The sequence below is a fragment of the Saccostrea echinata genome, unplaced genomic scaffold (assembly GCF_033153115.1).
Source record: "Saccostrea echinata isolate AGI-Se365-2 ecotype Australia unplaced genomic scaffold, CSIRO_AGI_Sech_v1 ptg000014l, whole genome shotgun sequence".
In the NCBI taxonomy this organism is placed as follows: Eukaryota; Metazoa; Mollusca; class Bivalvia; order Ostreida; family Ostreidae; genus Saccostrea; species Saccostrea echinata.
This window is the reverse complement of record NW_026889763.1, coordinates 615,429-642,290: the sequence shown is the minus strand read 5'-3', so window position 1 is coordinate 642,290 and position 26,862 is coordinate 615,429. Positions and strand designations below refer to the sequence as shown.

The 26,862-nt window shown below is 33.4% G+C and overlaps 1 protein-coding gene and 1 long non-coding RNA gene across 5 annotated transcripts in view; both read right to left on the bottom strand.

Annotated features, from left to right (window-relative positions):
* The window catches only part of LOC133186595 (muscleblind-like protein 1), a 62,466-nt gene that overhangs the window by 30,766 nt on the left and 4,838 nt on the right, over positions 1-26,862 (bottom strand). For 2 of the 4 annotated variants that reach the window (XR_009721071.1, XM_061321820.1), the window contains exon 2: positions 7,811-8,301. Coding sequence is in view for 1 of the 4 variants with exons in the window: in XM_061321820.1 (XP_061177804.1) it covers positions 7,811-8,002 (192 nt within the window). In the remaining 3 variants the exon portion in view is untranslated. Of the gene's footprint in view, positions 1-7,810; positions 8,302-8,988; positions 9,088-9,658; positions 9,777-26,862 lie in introns of those variants that run through there. The other 2 variants (XR_009721073.1, XR_009721072.1) reach the window with 2 other exon arrangements.
* LOC133187085 (uncharacterized) lies at positions 25,128-26,056 on the bottom strand. Its single transcript, XR_009721117.1, has 2 exons — positions 25,992-26,056; positions 25,128-25,808 (listed from the first exon to the last, which is right to left on the bottom strand). It is a non-coding gene; the product is annotated as an uncharacterized LOC133187085 (long non-coding RNA).

Genomic DNA, 26,862 nt, shown 5'->3' with positions numbered 1-26,862 from the left:
TAGAGTCCTTTTTTTACCCCCCAGCTAAAGGGATAAATGCTCTAATAGGATATGTTCAAACACCATGTACTGCAACTTGTCAGAGAGATCAAAGGGAAAGAAAAACTAGCTTTCACTGACCTTTTATAATGGCATGCTTAAACGCTGTAATACCTCAAACACAAGGGAGTATTTGGAGATATCTTAGAGTTTTTCTGGCTAAATGTGTATTTGAAAATTCCTCAGTATACTGACAGAATTCAATTTCTTTCAAGTATGTATAATAAAGTTAAGATTTATAGATGGAAAACTTTCACAATTTTTTTTTTACTAATCTTTTCAATGAGAAATGAGTTTTTGTTTATCACCTAAAAGTCTTTCAAATACAGTTGAACTTCGGTGTCTCGAACACTGATATCTCGAATACCATGGATATGTTGAAGTGATTGGGAAGTCCCAACCCCTTATTCTTCAAGTATTTTACCCTGGATATCTCAAATCCTCAGACATCTCGAAGTTTTTTTTTGGTCCCATCGAGTTTGAGATAACGAGGTTTGACTGTATATAGGCTTTCATGATGACCTCATTTGACAGAAACATAAGGGCAGAATGTAGTCCCCTACTACCTGTAGACCAAACTGACCAGACACATTTCAACACTGATAAGCTGTCTGTTTCTGGATAAAGTCTACCAGTACTTAATGATCCTTATCAGCAACGCTTCCCAGGGGCATAGCTTTCCTATAGACCTTATTTAAATTAGGGATCAGTCATACCTTATACAAATTTTAAAATGGAGATCAGTGCATACAAATTAATATCAATTGTAATGTTTTATTTTAATTGTTAGCATTTAAATCTTTCACTTCTTTATGGAAATCAATACTATTATAACATATCTACACACTCTATGAACTTTTTTAAACAACCCAGTTGAGAGAGTTTATCATAAAACACTCTGACATTTAAAAAATTCAATTTCATTTTTCATTTATCGCTCACTGTCATAATTTTTTGTTCATTAAAAAATCAATGCCAGTTATTATTTTTTTTAATCCAATCCCTCGCGTCCACCTAGCCACATCCAACAAGAAATATGTCTGACATTCAGAACATAAAAAATAATATGCACCTTTTTCACCTGTTAATATTAATCTCTTAAAATTAAGAAACTCCCTTCCAAGCATTATTCGTTGTCTGTGGACATTTACACCTGGTCTACACAGGTATTCTCGCCAGTTTCTGCTCTCCTGAAGGTGTAGATCTCGTCAGCATCTTGTACAGGTGATCATGGATATTACCTGTGCCTGTGACTTACCGAGGTCACTTAAGATGAGGAGCAATTATGCTAGAGTATATGTACTTTTCTCAGAGCTTAGAAAAACATGTAGCACTATAATATGTATAATATTAAAAGTACATGCAATGATATTGGGGAATTTAAAGCTATTAGGATACTCCATCTGTGTACTTCAACTTTAAATCTGTCTTGATATTGCATGCACATTTCTTTTTTTTTTCTGAAATTTTCATTCTTTCAAAATTTTAAAGGTCTTTAAACAGAGACCAGACCAGAACAAATTTTCAAATGGCTACTCCTCCTGCTGTTTAGTCCTGTATGCACTGAAACTTGATACATTTGGGAGGAAAATATGATGGTCTGGCAGGTTTGATTGCTGCTTGTCAGAAAACTCAGTGGGTAGACACCTGACTAGTAATTCAGGGGGCCCAGGTTCGAATCCTCGTCTGGGCCATGGTACTTTTCTTCCTCATTACATAAGCCTTTCTGGTCTCTGGCCAGTAGAGCTAGACACAAAACATTGAAGGAAATCCCCATCCCCTTTCCGACTCACAAAACAGGCTCTGGATTGGAACCCACAAGGAAAGAGGAGGGTTGGGAGACCCAGTCAAACATGGAGAAGGTCCGTGGAAATGGAGGCAAAAGAGGCAGGTTTTACCTGGACCCAATTAAAAAACATAGCCCAAAACAGAGTACGATCATGCGGTGTGGTTGCGGCCCTATGCTCCCCAAGGAGTGAACAGAAATAAGTCTAGTAAGTCAAGTCTTCCGACTCTTAAAAAGAGTCAAAGAACAAGCCTGTGTTAGGCTTATGTTCCTAGTGCATATTTCAGCAATGTTTTTTTTTCTTTCTATAAATGACTACTTTGCATGACAGACAAACATTTCTAATCCTGGCTGTTCACTAACCCCAAGGATGTCAGGTCTGAATCCAGTATGGCTAAAAACACCTGCAACATCAAGAAATTAGACTTTTCTGAAAAAACCAAGGATAAACATCACCACAGTTTGACCTCCACACAGTGGCTCCTCCATCAATCAATTCACAACACCATAAACAATGGTACTGTATAATTAATGAGGTCCAATGGGATCATTATTTTCATTAGTCATTAAAAACAAGGAAAAGAAAAAGCTCAGGTTTCACTGAAAGATGTTTATCCTGTGTAAACTAGACATCTGATTTACCTGTTCAATATACCTGGTCAAGGTGATTAATCAACGTTTTATGTCACTGACCTGTCTTTTATTGCCTTGGTCAATATACCACATGGCAATCAGTCAAAGTAATAATTGTCAATTATCGCCTCCATAAATACTGTACACTGCTTAATCAGCTATCCATCAAATGCCACTTACTAAGATTCTCAGGATGTTGATTTCCATGGAATGACCTTTCATCCAGGCGACATAATACCGAGATCCCATTCCATACAGAGTTTACTCCCTTTAAAGACCACACAGAGTTTAGCCCCTTACTAAAATCTTTTTAAATATATGAAATGTTTTTTTGTATGCTTTCTTGTTGGAGAAAAAAAAAGAATGTATAAACATTAGAGTATAGATCACTCATGCTGAACCACCAAATGTGCTTTATCATGAGATAGTCAGTCTCCACTCCCTAATTTATCTTTTCCACCATCAATTTTCAACTTTCAAATTGGAAAAGAGTGAGAAATCAAAATCAAATCCTGTACAAGCAACTAAACCAAAAAAAGGGACATCTCTACCACCTGCCTGATCTATATAAAAAATTTTCAAACTTAATTATGTGAATAAGAAAAAAATATAACCCATTAGAGAATTTGTCACCTTAAAAAATCTGTTCATCAATTTATAGTGAAAAGCCTTGTATACCGGTACATTTATGTGAGAAGAATACTTGAGCTCTCTGATGCTTGCTGGTCTGTGACATGTATTGCAAAATAATTGATAGACAAAATAATAGGATGGGTAGTTTTCGTTTTCTACCATGCAAATCCAATTTTGATTTTTATTGCGCAATCATGAAAATGGTTCTCTCCATGTGACGGCCATAAAAGTTTTGTGTACACGCAGGGTTACGCCATTGGAAAAAGCAACAAATGTCAGCGTTTGACGGCCGATGGCTTGACAGATATGATAACCAATCAGTACGGCAAATTGACAAAAACTGTCGCACTATGCTAATCCAAGTCCGCTTTAGTCTCCGACAATGGGATTTATGGCCAAAATATGCCACTCTTTCTCATAGGGCTCCATTATTTAGTGATGCTTTTCCATCAAAACGAAGATTTACATCCCCGATATTTTACATTACAATGGATTAGTTAGTCATCATTTTGTAGTCAATTAAAAAATTACATCAGAAATTTTAGAAACCGGATATGTGTTTGTGGAAAGTCGTCTTTTCTTTATGTTTGAAATCTCTGCATTAAGCACAATTAGAACAGCTTCTTGACTCTAATTCAGTGACCATAATTAACATTTATAACTGATCTGCTATCTTAAAAATGCATTTCTTTTCCCTGATTTTGAAGATGAAACAGTTGTACAGAGAGATTTATGCCATCTTGAAATGTTCACTTTACTATCTCCATCACTGATCTAGAATAAAGGTCTATACATTTACGTTGTTAAATTTTTGCCCCCATAAAACATTTTTTTCTGGAGAGAATTATGCTAACATGTGTCGGACCGCTGAGGGACATGATGGGTTAATTTTTGTCTGTGATGTCATAATGAAATCCCCTGAGATTCCATCTATCTCAAGTTTTGCGGGCAAAGAGAAAGGCTAGACAGATTATTGTATTAGATTATATTCTTTTCAGAGACAGCATGTGGCCTTATTAGGATAAATCTGTGATACTATTCTCGACTGAGTTTTAAGCTTTGCATATTAACAAAGCACTTATCACATGGATTTTGCAGAATGATGCGATGTGTGAAAACTGTGTTAATAAATGTAGAATTTGATAGACAGACACATAAACCATACAGTATGACATAACACATAGGCATTAAAAGTCAATTAATAGCAAAAGGTTATCTTCTTATGCATCAAAGATGGCATCATAATGGTGCATAATTTTGCAATGAAAGCCCTGAAAACATAAAAACTTGTTTACATCTGTTCAAAACAAGACAACACCAACTTTATAAAGAGCTCAGAATTTAATTCCCCCCAAAAAAGATATATTTGCCAGTTTTCTTGAGATAGTAACTTTCAGGAGCTTTTTCAATCTATGACCTATAGGTCATGAGCTGACCTTGAACTGGTGCCTGCTACTTGAGTTTTCTCTGTTGTTGTGGTATCAAGAAAAGAAGCATCTCAGATTCCTCGACAAAAGAGATTGTTACGTCCTTCTCTTCCATCTAGATTACTAATCACTACGTCGACAATTAATGTCATTTATAAAGTAATCATACATAGCAAAATAGACAGAAGATGGAGGATTACTTGGAAAGTAAATCCTGCTAGTTATGTTAAGTTGTGCACTAAATAAAAACCAAGACTGACAGATAAATACGTAAATATATATCACAATGGGATCAGGACGGGAATTAGTTCTGACAAAACATTGCATGTGTGTCCAACTCGGAGCTCAATGTCGGATGAAGACAAATGTACGATGATAGGAAAAGTCTAAAACATAGGGAAATGTTCTGAGAGAAGTACATTAGTACTAATCAGTAGTATTAGGTCTAATGTTATTGAAGATCCTTTTGCATGAAGAAGTGAAACAATAAATATGATACTTTGCCAGCAAAAAAACATAGAGATGCCATTTATTTTTTGGCAAAGAATATATGTAAAACACAGACTTGGAGACGTACAAGGGAAAGAGTTGTGCTTTTAATGTTTTCTAAGAAACCCAATTAAACAGACAGGAAGCCTGATTTATTCATGGCAGGCTTATAAATGGCCTTTGAAAGACAATTTACCCAGATTTCTGAATAACACACTGCATAGACTGATAAAAATATCTGAGAGAATAAGCCCTAAGGCAAGTTATACAATGCAACGCAATTGCATATTTGATGTACCTTTGTAATATTTCTCGTCTCATCTGCAGCTGCAGTCGTGCGTGCACTTTTCCTCTCGTTTAATTTTTCTGATCATTGTTATATTTAGCTTGAAGGAGCCAAGTCATGCTGAGACGGGGAGTGGGGTCTTTTGATATATAAAGATGAACATCTTGGCGGATTTTTAAATCCGAGACTTTAAACAAAGGCATGCACAATAAAGAAAACATGTTGCAGACTCTGCTTATATCATTGGGGATATGGCAGGTGCTCGCAGCCATTTTTTTTTTTTTTTGGCAAAGCAACCAAAATGGGCTCAGGTCATACGTATTGAGACTTGTTAAATAAAAAGCTTTCAAAATAAATAGCTTAACGGAAAAAAAAAATCTGGCACAGAGATCTGACGCATAAAAAAACATGTTACATGAATTAAAAGTGTGTTTTCCCCACATACTTGACTGCAATGAGAGACATTTTACCATTCTCTCTTTCTTTCTCTCTGACTCTCTCTATCTTTTTATAAACATACATAGTATTACATACAAATATACACATAAACACACACAAATCTGCCAATTCTAATGAACAAGATTAGGGAGGCATTTCATGAAAAAGGGAAATGACTCACAAGTTTGTTTCTTTAATCATGTGAAAGTATGTTACCCCCTAGAACATTCCAAGCAGTGCAACAGCTTTTGAGCAGCTTTCATCCAATCAATATATAATATTCTCCTCATCATAAATAAATTTTCAAGACTGTGGAAAGTAATTGGCATGCACAAACAACATGGGGAACGTGAATAAAAAAGAAATTCCGATGTCAATAACTGTAGGAGAAATGATACTTTATTGCCGTCTTGTTATTTGGCAGTGAAATTGCGACAAACAGAGATGTTCCTCTGTTTTCCCTACCATAAAATCAATGGAAAAAAATAAAAAAGACAATATTATTTCAAACAGTATCAAAAAACGTCAAAAACCCCTTTACAACATTATTCTTTCATCCAATTTGTTTTGCCCTTTAAAATATGTCATCCCGAATTTTAAAATCGTAAAACTCTGTAGTGGACTCACATTTTTAAAGGTTAAAAATAAACTTCATATTTCAAGCATTTTATGAAAATGATTAGTTGAATCTGTCAACAAGCGGCACATAACTATTTTTTTCTTGACGTAACATTTGTCAATGGGGACTTTTTCTGTAGCCAAGAACTGTTTATTTTCCATTAATAATGTGATGTCGTCATTTTTCTCTTTAAAAAATTCACCCAGACAGTTATTTTTTTTTTGCTGTGCATCCATCTCTTATATGCAAGCATTATTGTGCTTGATTAATGCAATGCACACTTGAATATTTAGTCTATCTTCAGGAATATTTGACACAAAATGTTATATTTAGTTAGCAAACACATTTATTATTTGCCAAAATGAATCAATAACTCTTGTCTTTTCGAATACAAAATAATTCAATAAATGCCTCAATCCTTACAATAGTTTAGCAGAACCATTAATTGCATCTCTTGCACAATTCTTTACTTAATATATGTCTCAGACAAATAATATTTTTAATATGGTCTCACCATGAATTCTAGGTCAAAACCGCTTTTACTTACTGGCAGAAAGGTTTAGACAGTATTTTCAATAACTTCGAAAACACATAAACGGAATACTGAGAATACCTCAGTTATAAGATTAAAAAGTTGAAAATTCCAACATAATTTATTATTATTATCAGTTAGGGAAACACTGACCCAGAAAAAACCCTCATTATGTAATCAATTAAAAGGAGGATAATAAAGACTTCAGACATAACAATTAATCCTGACTGAGGAATACTGGAATCTAGAGCAAAATATTTAACATAGCCACGTAATTGGAAAAAACCCATCAATTCCCAGACTCAGCAAGCTTCAAAGTGTCTCCAACAGCGTTCCCTTATCTTCTAATGAACTCTTCTGCCAAAACACAATCAGGCCCATATATACAATTAATCTTCTTTTCACAGGAGAGTTATAAATCAAGGGGAATAACTTAAGAAATTTTAGATAAGGAGAAAGAAATCTTTACCAACACTAAATAGGATTATAACCACAAGTTCCTTGTTAAACTGTTAAACCAACATTTAAATAACTTGCTAAGTGGATTATCCAGATTGCAGCTAAGGTCTAAATGGATTAAATGTTTCAATGACTGTGGACTGCAATAAACTGCCAATTTGTTCTATGCAAAGTCATCTAAAACAGATCTCTTTTTCATTTGATGCACTGATGCCTGTATTATATTACACTTAAAAAAATCTAATTATTTTAGCCAATTCAAGAAAAAGACTTTTCAGCACATTCCATCACAAATATGGAAAATGCCATGAAAATAGTGCAATAAAAATTCAAAACATTAAAATGCAAATTATTTTTTGTTTTAAAGCTTCAGATCTAAACATGAGAGTTTATCTGACTAAGAGTTGTGAGATTGCAAGTTTCAGTGAACTTTATATTCACGTCAAGAGCTGACTTAAGAGTTACGTACCTTGATGGAGTCGAAGCATGCCGTCACACGGCCATTTTGAACTTCCACATGAGGCGGGGGATGTGCAAATTTACACTCTGTGTCCGTGCGTGTGCATTTATTGCGCTGGTACTCTCGGCAGACTTCTAATGTCAGCCAGCGCGAGTCCTTCACGTTACTTCCGATTGCTAACAAACTGTTTACCATGGCCATTACAAGAAGTCACACCAATGAAAGACTTGTGGGTTTCTTATAAATCAAACACACAAAAAAATCCGTACACGAATAAAATGTAAACGTCAGTGAATAAAAAAAATGAGAGAAAATAGAATATGTCGTCAATGAGGATTTTAAAATCTCGATTGCAATTAACAAGAAAAAACTAAAATATAACCACTAATAATCAATAAGTGTATAAAACATCCAAAATGACGTGCACTATTGAAGAATGACGTTGAGCTGGGATAAAAGTTTTTTCAGAGCTGTATTTCTTCCAAACTTCACTGAATAATCTGCAAAAGAAAAAAATAAAAATAAAATGACAAATTCATTACACAGAGCTAAAAGTCACATGGGCTTAAATGACAAATTACTTCAACAGGCACTTTTTTCAGTTAACATGGCAACTGTGATAATAAACAAGTTCAATTTCCTCAAATTAAATTTATTTTCAACAGACACAAAAGGGAAAACTACTTATATTGCTACTCCAGACAAATTTTTATAATCTCCTTGAAGATGAGGTAAAAGCCAGGTTTAAAACTGTAGTGAAATAAAAATCTCACATTTGAAATTAAGCAGACGTTTGGTAGCCATTTTAAAAATGAAAGTGAGGCCCTTGGCCCACTGTTCATCACTTTCAATTGCACCTACTCCTGCTGGCTTTCGCTTTATCATATCAAGGGTTTGATAAGCTGTCAGAATATTGAAACAAATACATTCATTTTCATAAACTGTTGGAGGAAAGATGTCAGCTCATTTAATGGTGGGGTATAATTTTCAGTGAAAAAAATTCAGACGTCTGGGATATTCCAGCTGTTTTCAGTATGTTAACAACCAAACCTGAATCATACACTTCAAAAACAAAACTTGTAAAATTATCTCACAATTGGAAATATTTTTCTTCTCCAATTTCTATGGCTGCCAGACAAGTTCATTTACAAAAGAAAGAGAAAAATGGGGAAAAAAAATAACCTTACACTGCTAATCAGGTGCAAAAAAAATGGAATTCTTCACATGCACAATCACAACTCCAAAGACACTTCTAGTACCCAATATCCTCAACAGGAACTAATATTCCAAAGATTCAGGGAAGAACAATGATACAAAAAGTCCTCACTTGGGGAGGAAACAGCATTTTTACACTGCTTCTGGATCATCCTTGTCACATCTTAGAATCATCAACAACATCAGATAAACACCAACAAAGAGAGGAGGAAGTCTCTCCCCAGATTCCAGAGAGATGGGGGATAAATGGGGGATGACAGATACAGGTGATAGAAATCGAGACATACCTCCATCGGTTTACTTGTTGTCAGTAACCTAGCAGTACAACGTGCGTACTTGTACCAAAGAACAGCATGTGGAAGGGTGAACAAAAATCACACGCAGTGACATAACAATACAAACATTCCTATACCTCTTCTGTGGAGCGAAAAAAAAAAGCTGAAGACTTTGAGGTCACCATGTCTACACAGATTTCAAATGTTCGAAACTGACATTTTTTGTCGAAAAAATCTTGTGATGGTGTGTTCTAAATGTGAGTCACTATGGGGTCATTTGAGAACAAATTATATTCGAAACAGAGCAGACAACATGGTAACAGACATGGACATTCATAACTTGACATGTAAAAAAAAAAAGTATTACCTCATCAAAATTTGTCCTTAATTAACATACAAACTGGACTAATTAACCCCTCATTGCTTCAAACACAGAAGTTTCCAATGTTATCACGGACAATCCAAACTACCCTCATGGTTTTTTTGTTGCGCTTTCACTGGAAGTGCCGGCTTATCGGCTGTTTTAACAAACCTACTTGCACGTCCCACTGTAACTACATTAACTACTCCACTCAGAATTCAAGATTTCTATAACATGCAAATGAAGTAACATCAGGCCTTAACACCTGAGAAATTTACCTGTATAGGTTGCTATCAATATCATCGCTTAAATCCTGTGTTGATTCATCATATTTAAATTTTCAATGTCTGTCTACATTTCTTGTAATTTTAAAATTAAATGTCCTTTTACATGACAGGTTTCACAAGTGCACACTATAATGCATTGCAGTTGTCCCAGGGCTTATTTTTTCCCGCCAGATTTCCCACACTTAATTTTGTTTTCATTGAATGGGTCCAAGATTAAGTGGTAAAACCCAGAATCGTTCTGAAATCACATTGCTATGCTGCAATATTGGGCGCGGTAATCCCCGATCAAACAGTACAGACTAGTGCTGATATGGACTCAACATGCCATGGTGACCCAAAATTTCTCATTGTACGCTTACATGATAAATTCAAGGCCAGTACAAAAGCCATGATAAAAACACCTTGGAATTCAAAAGCTCGCAAATAGAATAGAACACCCTTTAAGGTAGCATCTCATTAATATACCCCTCGACTGCCGTTGGGTGAATAGTTATTAAATTCTTGACAAGAAGCCTCGCCAGGGCAGTGTAATTGTCCTTTATGTGTTGGGTATTCATCAAGAATTGCCGTGCATTCATCCGGACCCACATTAAAGGTGCACTTTTGTATTGGAAAGATATATTGAGATTTGATATCTTGAAAAAGCCGTTTTATGAAAAGACATATTGATTTACAGGTTAGAAAGGCTACTGGTGATAAATTTTCAATAGGTGAAAATTAAAGAGGTTTACAAAGGTATCTCGTTACCTTACATAAACAGTCTTTTTCAGCACCTGCATCTCCCAGAGTCAAGAAACCCGACCCATATTACATAATGCGGGGTCATCAGACATGTTTTTTTTTAAACTTCCTCTAAAGATGCACAAACAAACTGTCATGGCTGCCCTCTGTAAGACACCAGAGGGAGGACTTCCTATTCACTTGTACAGTTTTTGGTAGATTACAGACTGCTCCCTGACTCACTGTTCAAACACAATAAAAACCTCAGGTAAATATTACCTGTCTAGTTATCAGCACTGGTCTTCAGATAATGGAGGGTAGATTCCCCTCTACATGCGGGGTCCCTCACCTGCTTATAAACCATGCTGCTGTTTTATCTTGTGACTTTTGTCAGGTGAAAGGTTAAATACAAACTTGTGGTCATTTAATTGCATGGTTCACTGATAGTGACTGGATGGACTTTTTAGACTTCTTAAATCACATGCACTTTAAACGTTTTTAATAATAATAAAAAAAGATATTAAAAAGGATTCATCAGAAATAAAATATTGGAGTATTACGTGTTAAATAAGAAATCAGGAAGATCAACACATGGTTTTCAAAGGTTAAAACAAGTTTGAAAAAAAAAATTATACTGCTGAATATTTTATAGGATACACATGGACGCTTGATTATGTACCATGTACATATTTTAAAATTACATACATCTTTGAGTAAAAAATTATTGTTAAAGCTTACCTTAGTTACTGTAGGTTTAAAAAAATTTGTCTAAATTTTTCCACGGGAAGAATGTTTGTGCGTGCTATGAAATCTACCCAAGAAAATGGCAATAACTTCCTGTGCAAGACAGTTGCTTAGATTTGCTTTCAAGGTGAATTTCCCTGTTTACTGCGACATTATACACCCGATAATAATATTAACCCATTTTTCTTTACAAATTCACCAGGAAGTTACATCTTAGGGAAACAAGATGTATTGTAACCCTATAATTTATTCTTTTACCTTAAATAAATAAGGGTATTTAAAAAAGTGACATGTGAGATTTAATGTCCTTTTTCAAATGATAAAAAAACAAATTCTTTTTCCTTATGTTACAACCTAAGATACTAAGGTAATCTAAATGATCCATTACTTTTTTCCAAATTTTTCCATTTCAAAAAATGCAAATGCATGGACATCTGAACCCCATTTATACTCTAGTCTTGTCTTTTTTTATTTTTTTTTTTTTTTTTTAAAAATCCCTCTTAAATTTGAAGCTACAACAAATAGAATGGTGTGGTCGACATAATAGGATTATCTGCCCCTTACATTCTAAGAATAATGAAGTGGCAATGCTCTTGCTTCAGTATATTATTAACCAGCCTCATTAATGAGCATGGCCCTCCAGGGAAACGAAGTCCTGTCTACGATAATCTAATAATATCACATCAATGAATTGACTTTTATTTAGGTTTTTCTGTCCGTGATTTGTATGTCTGCATTAACAACCCCTGGTATTATAGTCAAGAAAAGATCCCTTAACTGATAATGGCTGCTCATCAGAATTATAAATATATTAACACTTTCATTTGACAAAATACAATGCAGTTTTTCTTCTTCTTTTTTTCATGATTTAAAAAAAAAATTTTTAATACATGTACAGTTTTATCTTATATTGTTTCCTTTTTCAAAAAAAGTTATTATTTTCCATTATATTAATTAATAATTCGTTTATGGAATATTTTAATTCAAATAGCCCACATTGGCATGTACTGAATAAATTGTACAATGTACTTTTACGAGATCCTCACACTTTTTCTATGAATTTAAACCACAGACAAGTTAAATATATGCAGAGGCACTGCATGTATAATTATACAATCCAGTTTTATTCATGACTGAATTTCTATAAATCATTTACTAAAACCATGTAATGTATTCCGTACTAGCTATAAAACTAAACATAAAACCTGTGCGTATTACGCACTATTGTAAAACAATGTCTGGTGACAGACGAGTCCTTATCGAAAGAGAACCTGTTTAAACATTCCTAAATAGGAGCCTTATTTATCCTCCTCCTTATTGGGAACAACCTCTTCCTCAAACACTTAGCCTTACCTTGAACTCGTGCTGAGGGAAAAAAAAACACACAGACGATCACACTGAAGGATGTTATAAATGTAAAGTCTCCTCTGAAATCATTTTTATTCAGAAAGAAGGTTTTTTTTTTTAAATATTAATTTTTAAAGAATTGTGAATAGTCCATCATGAAAAATATGTAACCCCTCCCCCCCCCCCCCCCCCCCCAAAAAAAATACAGTCAAGAAAAACCTTGTAAATCACATTCACACTAATTTCTAATCCAAGATTGCCCCTTAATAGCTTTTCAAAAAAATAATAATAATAAAATCCATCACACTTGTCTTGTTTTAAACTCCCCAATATACTGCCATATATGGGTCCTAAATATTATACTGTTTTATTCATTAACAGATTCCAGAAAATGAAGTAACCTTTGAAGTTCCAGCATAGTCCTTCATAAACCAACTGACTAATACCTAATAAATCAATGGCACACCTATTTTACAAGTTGGTTGATTTTTACACAACTTAGCAGGATCTTAATATTGCAGTCTTCATTTTAAATCCAGAACCATGTGCCCCTACACGTAATCACAATTCCATAAATGTCACCATTCATTCCTATATCCTAACAGTAGTTGTTCAATAGGTATCAATATTAAATTTTGTACAAAGGAAAACTACCAAAAGATCTATACGACACTCATCCCTCCCCCCCCCCCCCCTTCCCCTGCACCTTTCACATGCCCCAGAAAAGCTGCTTACCTGTCTCACCTGAGCATCACTGCAACATGTTATTCCACTCACTTCAAAATTACAATTAATGGTATCTTAGACAATCAACAAGTCACATGTTTAAGATGCATCTAAGATTAACCCGACAGGCCAACCAAATCAATATCTCCCTACACAGAAGTAATCAAGGTTTTAAAAGGGAAACACGGCCTGCTTGACTGACATGATCCAGGGGACTGCATATCAAACAAAGGCAAACTATGCCACAGAAAGTATAAAGCTGATTTACAGAAAGTCATGTTTACATTAATGGGATAAACATCTGTAAAGTTGGGGGGGGGGGATCCGGTCAAGGGTGAGAAGGAGGGTGGGGGTGGCAAGTTAAAAGGGTACATGGAATGGAAGTAAAAAAAATTATAATGATCAGCAAGGGGTATGTGGGACATGTTTTTTTTTTCTACTGAGATTTTCAAGAGAAAAAGGGAAATTACTCAGTTTAACCAAGAACAATTTGATTAAATGTCTCTAAAATACTTTGAACAGTGCATTGAAAATCAAGGAAGCTGGAGAAAAAGGAAGAAAAGAAAAAAATCAAGACAATTAAATTTTCTGGATGTCGATCGATCGATCAAGAGAGAGAGAGAGAAAGTACAACAGGAACATTTTCAATTTTGATCCAGAAAAAGTACAAATTGGTACGTATATATTTATTTTCCCTGCCAAAAAAAAAAAGACTCCTATATCGACAACACTCTAAGAGGATGCAAAAGGACTCCTGAATTGTGTGTGCAGACTAAGGCACTACTGTAAAAACAAAAAGCACATGATCTGTTTCAATTATTGATAGATATATAATGTGTACCTTTCTCATATGTCCCTGGGTAATCAACTTCCCAATCAATCATATTAAATGTAAAAACTTTATTGAAACCCCTCGGAAATACACTACGCCATTCAATATCTGATCTATTGTTAAGTCCAGCTGATGAAACACAATATTCTTCAAAGTGCTTTACATAAATAACTCAAGACCTTTGACTCATTTTCAGCTATTATGATGGTAATAGATATTGCATCTGTTTATGACAGCTTGTTTGGACATATATTGACACATATTGACACTAATCCCGGATCCCAACAAAGGCCATTTTAATTGACAATATGTGCATTTTCACAATGAAACCTGAACAAAACATGAAAATAGACAAAAAATTATGCAGTTATAGGTTTGAGATAGGTTGTAAGTTTCATGGATGCTCAAATCAAATATCCAGTGATTCAATAATTCATTTAACCTCGTAAATCAATTATAAATTATTAAGCCTGAGTTCATAATATTATCAATTTCTTATTCAGATTATGTAAATAAGAGAGGCAATATTATAAAGAGAAACTGAATGTGAACTGCAAGGATTATATTTCCTAATAAAAAAACCCCCAAGAATTCTAATACACCTAATAATCTCCGATTTCAAGACTTAAATTTGCATTTTCATCAATTTGCATTGTGGGTTTGAGATTTTTGTGCTTGGCGTAATTCCATGTCAGATCGATTCTCTGATCACCAGATTGGTAGACATTTATGGACATCTTTCTTTCTCATTCATGATCCAAAAAATTTGTTTCTCTCTAGATTTTCCTTGACAGTATCATTGATCAATACCTCGCCATTTAAAGTTGGGGGAGACTGTCGGCAAAATAGCACGACTTTTCCCTTGGTATCAATTTATTAGTGGGTAAACTTTTCACATGTATCTTTTTGAAGCTGGATATGAAAGCAATATCAAATGGAAGTGGATTTTTTTTTTTTCACTCTCTCTCTTTTTTGCATTTCACTGCCAGCGGGCAGAGTACCTGTTTAGAATTGATTGCAATATGTCGCCAGGTTTCTGATTTTGTGCTACAGATGTGACACACACCAATCAACTGAATTGAAATGCTTCATCATTTCTTATATTGCTTTGAACAATGATTCATCTCTCAAACAATTTAACTGCTCTTTTCTGCTCACCCCAAAAATTCATTCTCTTTTACATTGATTAACCTCACGAGAGCCGAAAGCAGAGAAAATTCAGATTAGAATTCATCATAGACATTTAAATGTGAAAACTATCTGATTGAATATGCCTTAGGGAAATAAAATCTTTCTATTTCACTTTTTATTTCATTGGTTAAAAAAAACCACAGTCTCTGATGAGACTGTAACTCTACTGGTTTATACACTTGGACTTAAAACTGTGGCAACAGCCATGACTAGAATAATGATCCTTGGTTAAGTTTCTTTGTGTGGCAAGTTTATATTGCAATTGGTCTAAAACTGTTGTTGAAGTACCATTTTGAAAGAATTTCCATAGAAATTTCTATTTTTAGTAACCCATGGCAAAACTGTTCAACAAAATCAAAAAACCAATATAAAGAATAATGTATCTGAGGTAAGTCTATTGCATAAAATTTTATTGAAATCAGACCAAAAACTGTAGGAGTAACCTTTTCAGAGAAATCAACAGAAATGTCTATTCTCAGTTACCATGGCAATGCCATTCAATGAAGTAAAGAAATGATATACAGAATTATGTATCTTGGAGTAATCTACTTGTGTACATGTGAAATTGGGCCAATACTGTTGGAGAAGTGGCATTTTGAAAGAAATGTTTATAGATAAACTTTAACAGACAGATGAACAGACAATTGGATGAATGGGCACCTTACTATTTCATAAGCTCTTCAGGAGTTAAGAAAATTCCAATAGATTTTAAGATCTATAAATACAGAATGGGAGAAAAAATCCCTTCATCACCAACTTTTTAATTGAAAGCATTTGTGATCTGTGTAAAATGATGCCATAGTCAAAAAAAAAAGAAGAAATAAAAAAAAGAAAATTCAAAGGAAATGTATCTCTCAAAATTACCTTGTCCACAATATCAAAGAGGAAAAAAAAATAAATTAAAAAAAATTAATATTAGATTATGATTAACACTGTCACAGACAATTTTAGAAATAAGTAATGCAACACATAGTACATTTAAAAAAAAAATCAACTGACAAATGACAAATTGATTTTCAAAAAAAAAGGTGACTGATACATTGTTCCAAAACAAGAAATAAACCACAAAAAAGTTCAATGGGCAAATATTACATGCATGCACATGTATATCACCTTTCGGGGACCTGGAAATTGGATAAATTATCAAGAGCTTTTAACGGACCATAAAAGTTCAGGAAACATTCAAGTCACAAATCAAAGGCGCTGGCACTGCCACCAATCAAACACATGATTGAGTTACATAATGGCACTACCTTCAACATGACGCAATAATGCTCTATTCTGCCAGTGATGAAATCATTTTACAGCATTGATTTCCCATCATATAATTTTTCCCCTGCGAAAAGAAAATGTCAAATGTTCTTTGTAATGCTATTTTATTGAATAGCAACAAAAGAATAAAAAAGAATCTCTCGATACATTGAAAAATTGATCAAGATCAATCAGAGGCTTAATTTTATTTCAGATCTGGGTTGATCAAATGCTTTTTTTGCCTCTATCTACAATTCAATGACCTCCAGAAACAAAATCAGACAGACAATGCCTGATCAAAATCACAAATTACTGATGAATGTATCACCCAGACAACAGAATAATCTTCTGATTTATTCTTTAATTTCCAAAAATGAATCAGCCTCCTAAATCTCCCGCATAATCCTAGTGATTCACGTCCATATCGTCTGCCCATTAGACTAAGGTGCTAAGACTAATTAATTACCATACCTATGCAGAGGATTCTACTGGTATCCCAAGAGAGCCGGTTCCTGATTTTTGATCAATACCATGCTTGCACACAACAAAAAAATGTCCCCATAACATACCATTATCCTTTCAAATTAATTGACATCAAACCTCGATTAAGAGGATGCCACCAAGATCTGATAAAGAAAGCTGGGACATGATTTTATATTAACCAAACTGAAAACTATGAAGATCGTAAAAAAAAATCAGATATGCATGGTACTTCAAAGATGACTAGGACTTTCGGCATTTGGACAATGCACAATTAAAGAGAAAGTGCTATATCAGAAACATAAAAGATAACCCCTTAGTTTTAATTGACACTTATATTCACACTGAATTTGAATTCTTTGAAAATCAAAGAATGACAAGCAAGAGTTAATTACCTCCCCTAACATTCAACTGAATCTACACAGACAGACAAACAGACAGGTTTCTTTAAATTAATTAAGAAATCAGGAAGACGTCAGGTCCAGAAGCCTGTAAATATTCTGTTTGACATAACTCCTTTAAGAAGATTAAAGTCCTACTGAACACTTGTCAGAATTCTCCATCAGACTCCAACGCTGCCCCTCATCAAAGATTCACTAGATCTGGAGGGTTCAGTTGAATCACCACTGTTGAGTAACAATAGATTTAATCACTTTAACAGTGTAATCCCTGTGTTCTACACTGTTGTTTGGAAGAAGTAATTAAGCTAAAATCATTTTTGTTGTTAATTGGTGTTGGTCTAGGGGTATGTAAGAAATCTATTTCTGATCCAAAGTTTATAAAACATTCAGTAACCGACTTCCATGAGAGAAAAGAAAAAAAATGACGAAAAAAACTGTGACAGAAGTCAAAACCAGGCACTGTATTATGATTGGTATCTTGAACATTGATATGTTAAATACACTGAATAATCTGAAATCGTAAGTTGCTGTCATGATTCTATTATTTGACATTGCAGCTCTCTCTCCCCACCCCCCAACCCCCTTTTTCCGTCTCAAAGTTTTTAAAATGTAACTTAGGACCCAAAATTTTTTTTTAAAGTGTTCAAACAAATATTTTTTTTCCCCAGATATAGTAAAACAATTAAATTTTCAACAAGAAAAGTTAAAACATAGACATCTCAACTGAATATTAAGTAAAACTTAATTCTCCATATGAGAGAAAACAATTCAGGTTACAAAGGAAAACTTTTCTCGAAAAAATATAAAATAATTTTAGACAGTAATTTGCCAGACCCATGATGTTTCCTAATTATCACTGTTTTAAAAAGTCCCTAACCATTCCTTAAAATATAATTGCCACTTGGTCTCTGAAATTAATTCATATTAATGCTTCCCCCCTTTTTTCCAATCTCAAAAACACTTACAGTAAAGCCTGATTAATCTGGACGCTTGTGTTCCCGAGCAAATTGTCTGGATTAAAGAAGCATTTGGATTACAGAAACATACTTAATTTTGTTCATATACATAAATACAAATTGTACATTCCTCATAAATTTCAACTGAAAAGTAAAGTGTCTGGATTATTTGCATTTGTATTAAGGAGGTTCCACTGTACTTTACTCCAGTTAACTAATATTTTATGTTCATCTGTTATTTTCCTTTTAAAACTCCTTATTGCGACATTTGAAATTGATGTGTAAGAATTAATGCAACAAACATGTGCCATCAAAGCATGTCATATTGATGGATTATTCTTAAGGGGGAAAAAAGATTAAAAAAAAGATTAAAAAAAGATTATTAAAATCTTTAAAATTTCAAGTAGTTAAAAAAAAAAATACATGTAATATGCATTCAGAATGTGAATATAAGTGCTATTAAATTAGTATTTCTTTCTTCTTTTTTTTTTTTTTTTTTTTTTTTGGTTTTTCAGTCATATTGTATTCGCCATGACATATGAATCACCAAAAGCTGAGAAAACAAATTTTCAAAACACTCTCTGATTTATAAAACACCATTAGTGAATTTTGAAAAATCATCATGGCACTGCAAAGTATGATTGTTCTTAAATCACCTTTACATTTTATCTAATGCCATTAGTTTCAAAAATCAAAAAAAAAAATAAATCCTTTGCAATAAATTTGCTGAAAAGAAAAACATCCAATCCCACAAAAGAAGTTTCGTTTGTTAATGAATGTTTGTATATGATGTTGATTCCACCTACAAACTGACCAATACATCTCATTCAGAAGATGAAAGAATTGTGGCGTTTTGATCATAAAGTTTAATATTTAATCACAGAGAGAAACAAATCCCTTAACTTCATGTTGTAAAGCTAAAACAGACTGTAAAAGACACTCATTATCACATGAATAATAAAAGGTGCAAAGCAGGTATATTTCACATAATAAACATGATGCAACTGTAGTGTTTTATGCATTGTAGTTAATACCACTGTTTTACACCCCCCTCCCCATTTTTAGCTTCCTTTCATTTATTAAAATCCAATATATACTAGCTGTTACAGCAGTTTTCAATATGAGAAAAAAGAATTTTGAACAGAATGAAACAATTTTAACTAGACCATACATCTATATACACAATTTTACAATTTCAATTGGTCAATTTTATGTTGTGTTTACATTTTTATATCAATTAGCATTCAGATTAAGTATAATATTGAAAATTAACTCAAAATAATTTTTTTTAAAAGTCATGTTTATACCTTATATTAATTTGTCCTCATGTATATATTTAAAAATACATATTGATCTCATGCAATGTATAAAACAACTCGGAGTCAATCTTGTGATGGGCCATTGGGCAAATAGATAACACTGAAGACGGTGTACAATTTTCTTAATGATTTTATGAACACACAGGACTGTTGCCACCTCTGTTGTACTTTTATGAATATTTTATCAGATTAGAAAATTTTATTGAGCCGAAACTAAGGAAGTCGTAAGAAATACAATGAAAAATCCTCACTGTAATTTAAGGAGACTTCCATTAAAATGATATCTAATCGTAGAATGTATAAATAATTAAATAACATCGGAGCAAGGCCCAGAATGAAGACCTTGTAGTATATGGCGCTCCGTCCCTAATAATGCATTAATATAATATACTTGGCTACCAAAACAATTAAGTGTTAGAAGGCTATCAAGTCAACAAAGAGTCAGTCATGGCTGGATATGTTTATTAAGAAAACATATCAGACGAAAAGATCAATATTTCCCAAGGATGTGAATGTTATGTATACATACCTTCTTCATAATATGGCTCATTAACGGAACAGTTTATGCATGTGAACAGATTTCATACAACTGTGAGTCTCAAATCATACAATTGCAGCTTTTTTGGTAAAGAAAAAATTCCATGTGTTATTATACAATGATTCAGACACTGAATGTTGTTTTTCCCCCCAATGTTCTGAACACTGTGCTTTTTGCTGATATCTAAATGCTGAAAATAACCCCCCAAAATAGTCTCACAAGTCATGCCCCTCCAAAATTTTTTCAACTCTAAAAATAAAACTGCCTTTCACTTTATTTATACATTTAATCATGATGGTTCATCTTTACGCCAAAACATACAAGAGCATGCAAACAAGCCAAAGGAAACCAAGGGCCAGGGAGAGATGCCAGTCATTCCTATGTTTTGCTGTTGGAATGCTTAACAGTATTCATACGCTAAACATTTTGGCAATGCAAGTAGGAAGAAGACGTAGAAATGAAAACAGCTCCGATTTATCAGGGGAAACCTGACAGCAGTACTCTTAGTGCCATCATCAATTTCACTCCAGGAACGTTATTGTTTCGTATATATCTAATCTTTCCGAAGCAGAATAAAAAAAAAGAAAGAAAGTAAATAAGGGGAAATTATCTGAATGTTTGCACTATTTTTTTTTTGCTCTGAAAAAAAAATAGCAAGTATTAAGTGAAAAACATTTTTGTGAAATTAATTTTTCTTTTTTGAAATAAAGATAAAGAAATTTTACATAGATCTATCTGCCTTGAAATATTCTAAAACTATATATATATATATATAAAAAAATAAATAAATAAATTAAAAAATAAATAAAAAATAAAAAAATAATAATAAATATATTTACTTTTTTGAGAGGATAAACTTCTCAATTTTCATAGCATTAAGATGTAAAAAGCCCCTTTCCTTCTCCATAAAGGCTCTTAAATCACTTAACATTCATGTGCTTCTGAAATATTCTGCATACTCAATTTAACCAACATGTGAGCACAACCCATGCACCAAACATTTAATATATCCTGGTAACAAATCAACCCCTCCCCTTCTAGAATGAACCATAAAAACTCATAATAAATAGTCAGCACCCTTAATTTCTTTTGAAAATTTCAAAAACATGTGACCAGAATAAATAACTATTCTCACCAAAAAAAAAAAAAAAATCCCAAGATCAGTGCCTTTCTACGGAAACAGACAATGTGTTTCACATTAGTAAAAAAGGCTATTAACCTAGAGGTCATAAAATAAAAACTTTACACAAGTATGCGCAACTTCTGTTTTTTTATGTGTAGTTTTTTAACCTCCATACATGCTATAGCTGGTCTTCTCACATCATGCTTTTGCAGCACTGATTTATGAAAATGTCAGAGTGACCTAAAATTGACGAACAGCAGACGTGGGGAGGGGAAAATTAAATTCCATGTTAATGGCCGTGCTTTCTCTTCAAATGGACCTGAAAATTGTTAGTTATCTACAGATTAGATAACTATTTTGTTTTGCCTTTTCGTAATGTCCACTATTTCAATCCAAACTAAATTATCACATATTGCATAGTAGTACAAATGGTGGAACATAACTAGAAGCTACAAAATCTGATGCTGCGAAATTTTCCTATAGAGAGTGGTAAATCAGCACATAAGAAGTCTAACGACATTCCTAAAATATCTTCATAAAGCTTCTGTCACTGAAAACTTGGCATTCCCAGACAATTACACAGAGACAATGATACAAGACTAAAACAAGGCGTACATGGAGAAAATAGCTGGCTGCTGCAGAAATGGCGCAATATTATGTTGGACTGAGCGACACTCTTATTTTCTTTTCTTTGTTACGAATAGCAAAACAAAAAAAGAATGACTCTTATTTGTTCAAAAAATATTATTGATAAGATATAGGGCATTATAGGCTGAGCTCATATGATATGACACGCTTTGAAACCTACTTATAATGATAACAAGGAAAAAGACTTATATGATTTAAAAAGAAGAAATTCTATAGATTAATATTTTCTTCCATACAAGGCAAGAAATATGCAGAGACTGTTTTTTTTTTTTAAAAAAAAAAAAAAGAAAACAAACTCTTTTGTGTTTTTTATAGTCAAAATATATTAAATAGAAAATTGTTAATGCCATATTTTGAGATATAATGCATTAAGTGGAAGTTGGTGCCATAGGAAAGACCTAAACTTATACCAACTCATCTTAGATTTACAAATTCAGGCCCCGATGAAGACAACTTAGGACATTTCTATCCTGAAGCACACACACACACACACACACACACAAAAGAAATAATTTTTCTGAAATTTTTGAATTCGTGCAAATGAAAATTTGAAGAGCTAGTGCATTTTCATCTTTGATGAGAAATAAAGACAATGAGAAATGATGTTGTCTTTGGTTTATTTTTTCAATTCCTCTGGAGTATAGTAAACTTAACTCAGATCACAGAGACATTGAAAATCAATGACAGAAACGAATCAGTAAACGTCAACGAGGCACCTGAAGATGAAACTTTTGTCTCCCTAGTCTCTTAACCTGGTGACATCAGTATGAGACACTATAGTCTTTGATGCATAACATTTTTTTTATTATGACGAAAAGGGGTAAATTATTTATCAGAGAAAACACGTTTTCTTTTTGCTAATACGTTGTGTCGTACGTTGTCGTCGTCTTTTTTTTTTTTTTTTTTGAAAGACAGCCAATATTAAATACTTAACAGGGTTCAGATGATATTGTGATATTTCTTTGCTTTTTTATAAAACTCCCAAAGACTGGTTTTGCATGTTCTTGGTTAATACATGCATGGCAAGGTAGTGTCAAGAACCCATTTAAAAAACACATATAATACTTTCCTAAAGTGTCCAACATAGGAACCAGACAAAAAGCTATTATAAAGAAGTAATTCTTTATGTGTGCATACCATGAAAAAGAAGTTAACACTGCTTACAACTTCTATTTTAAATACCCTACGCACATTGCACATTAGCTATGCAAGGTAAACAGTATTTCAGGGTAAAATTTGACACCACCTACTCAAAGGGTTTTATAAACATGATGCAGAAAAAAGTTGTAAATTTTATGACCTTGGAATTAAAATTTAAATTACCAGAGCAATTTTATTTTAATTGTCAGGGAAATAAGATTTTTTAAATAGTTCATTGTGGCAATAAAAATCAGTTAATTTGGTTCTTCTTTCAGATGCAAAATAAGTTTGAAAAGATTTAAATTCATACATTAATGTGGATTTAATTCAATGCTCATTATAATTTATTAGATACTGCAAACCACAAATTAAGATGCTCAGTTATATCTCAGGTATTTGAATTCCAAGGAAAAATCTTAAAAATAAACTAAAATTTCAAATTCTTCAAAATAATTACGGTTTTTTTAACAAATAATACACCGGCCTGCTCAGTGTTCATTTAAAGCATACTAATATTCCATTCGTGGACATTTACAAGTAAAATATTACTTTAATAATTCTTCTTTAAAAAAAAAAAAAAACCCAAAAAAAAACAAAAACAAAAAAATTGCAATAAATAGAAATCTCTGATGTATGAGTCAGAAACATTCAGAAATTTTAAAAGAATATATATGCATTGAACCAAATCATTAAAAAAAAAAGCCATTAGGAATCATTTAAGAATTGGCACTGTAAATTATTTACAAATCTGGTTGCTAAATTGGTTTTTTAGAATTAATTGACTTCAAAAGATAAACATATGCTTAAAGTTCCATAGGATGACTATCTAGCGTTGCAAAATTAAAAGATCAACACACCATTCCACATGCCTGTCAAATATATAGAGGCCATGCTGCACTAACCTTCTACCAACACACAAAAAATCACGGCCATGAACTCTTAATCAGGATTAGACCCTATTGAATTTTTGCGACAGACGGATATGACTATTGAACATTTAAAACACTCTAGACTTTGGTCTGTGAATAAACAACCACACAGTCAACTCTGAAAGGGCGAGATTTTTTTTTTTTAAATCAACCTACTTACATCCAGTGGACAAATATAAATATAGCAGACTTTCTTTCGTTAATGGCAATCTTTGAGTTATAATCTTGTATGGAGGGAATGCCACTTCACTTTTTGCAGAAGTTTGATAGCACTCAACAGTTATTAAGACAACTTAGGAAAAAAGGAAATGTGATTTTCTTTTAACATGTGTTAACAAGAGTTGCATACAAAAATAGGAATTTTAGTACAAGTCAGAAAACCGAAAATTACTGCAAAATGGAATAAAATCGATCTTATCTTCTCTGAGGTGATCCTAGGGTCAAAATTCAAAGGTTATCAAATATGGCTTGCAGACAATGTGGGTTGATTATGTCATATGACCTTTGACCGAGCACATTGAGTCACTTCGTTCTCCTTTCCTTGTGGCAATTTACAAAATGCAAATTAAATGAAAAAAAAAAAATTCTCACAAGCATGATTATATTATGAAATAGTCAGGGGATTGTCAAACAAAAAGTAGTTCCTGTGTTTAGAACATTCTAGATTTGATGGAATATTAAAATAAGGTTTTGTACGTAACGCTTGCATAAAGAGGAAGCGAAAGCTTAGAGTCACGTACCTTTCAAAAAAATATCTACAGTCCTACAACTTGTATGTTTTAGTTAATTGTTGAATGATGGGTGAATGAGATCATTATGTATAATCATAATGGAAGACATAAATATCTAACTACATTTTTATTTTTCCGTTGGAATGATTTATGCAAAACACTTATAGATAAAAGTGAAATCGTCCATCCTCGGAATTTTCATCTATGACATAAACATACACACTACAATTACCTATACTTTCTACACACAGGTGAGTTGATTACCAAGTTAATGAAAATCCCCCCAAATCAATAATCCTCCAAATGAATGATAACCACATCTGCCTAATGTCCGCTCATTGTTTCTGGGGGGTGGTAAGAGCTAGGAGGGTTATTTTCTACCATTTCAGTGTCTATTGGTTGTTTGTGCTGGAGTCTATATACAGATCGGAGTGTTGTACAACAATATAATGAGATTTGATATGTGTCAACAGGCTTGATTGATGAACACAAAGCTTTAACATGCAGCAAATTAGCATTTGATTAATACATATAAATTCACTAGAGCTGGGCTCATTGACTCCATACAATTATAGCTATATGAGCACGTCTAGACTTTCATCAACCATATCCAGACACAAAATGGACCCCTTTATCATGGCAATAAATCTTAATTGTGTTTTGCAAACAATATAATATTTTTTCTTCCTCTGAATAAACACACAATGTAGACGTTATGCACTGCAGTGGTTCGATTTGGATGATAATGTCAAAAAATTTCCAGTTCGTCTAGCTGTCAACGTAATCAAATTTTCTGTGAAATTAAAAAAAAAGAGAAGTGAATATCTTTCATTTTAAAAAGATGCTTTGTTGCTTCATCTAAATGAGATACATGGTACTTTTTTTTTCAAACTGGGTTTGACCCAAAGTCCATGGTAGTCACAAAGCCATTAATTGTTATGATTAAAGTTCAAAGATCAAATGCTGGTCAACCTACATCTGTTGCCCCCCAAACAAGCCTTCCACATAAAAACAGCTACATCAAAAAAATGCTACATCTGCCGTCCAAGGTCCGGGGTCCCCTGAAAACAAAAGGTAACTGACATCATCAGCGATACAATATACACCCAGAGACCTCATGCAAATGATCTACAGGTGCTCCTCTCTGCGTCTATCGCTTTTACATAATTTACGAGGCAATCCTAATGCAATTCGGTGCAGTATAAATTTTAAATCTCTATGTACATGCTAAACATACAAACAGTCATACAAAGGGAAAGGAGAAAGGGGAGAAAAAAGGTGCAAACTCTTTTGTGTAGCCTAGACAGAAAATCCAAACAAACAATTAATGAAGGAAAAGATGTATCCGTTCGCAAGCTGAACGATGCGACGTAAATGCAGACAGTGGGTGATAAATGTCTTCGGAAAAAGGTCTGCACACGAATCCCGACAAACCTCTTCCTGTCTCGTCTTTGTTTTTTTCCTTATTTGCCTAGCAACCAATCATAGCATAATTTTCATTTGCCAGACTACTGAGGAATTTAATGCAACCTGCAAAAAGCCCCAAATCTAGACTTTAGAGTTTCTAGACAGTGGCATTATGTAACCATTTACAGAAAAGCCCGGGTCGTTAAAATATAGGACTGATTAATGACTTGAAATTGATTAATGATGTCAGGTTTAAAATGGTAGCCATTTATTTATGATTTCCATAAATCTTAACTGGTCATATTACAAAACACAAAACAGTTCAAGTACTTTTTTCTCTATCTTTTGAACTGACTGGAAAGGAAATAAATTAATGGGCACACATTCTGCCTTTGAAGCCTACAAGTGAACTTTTTTTCAAAAAGAAACTTTATTTTTGC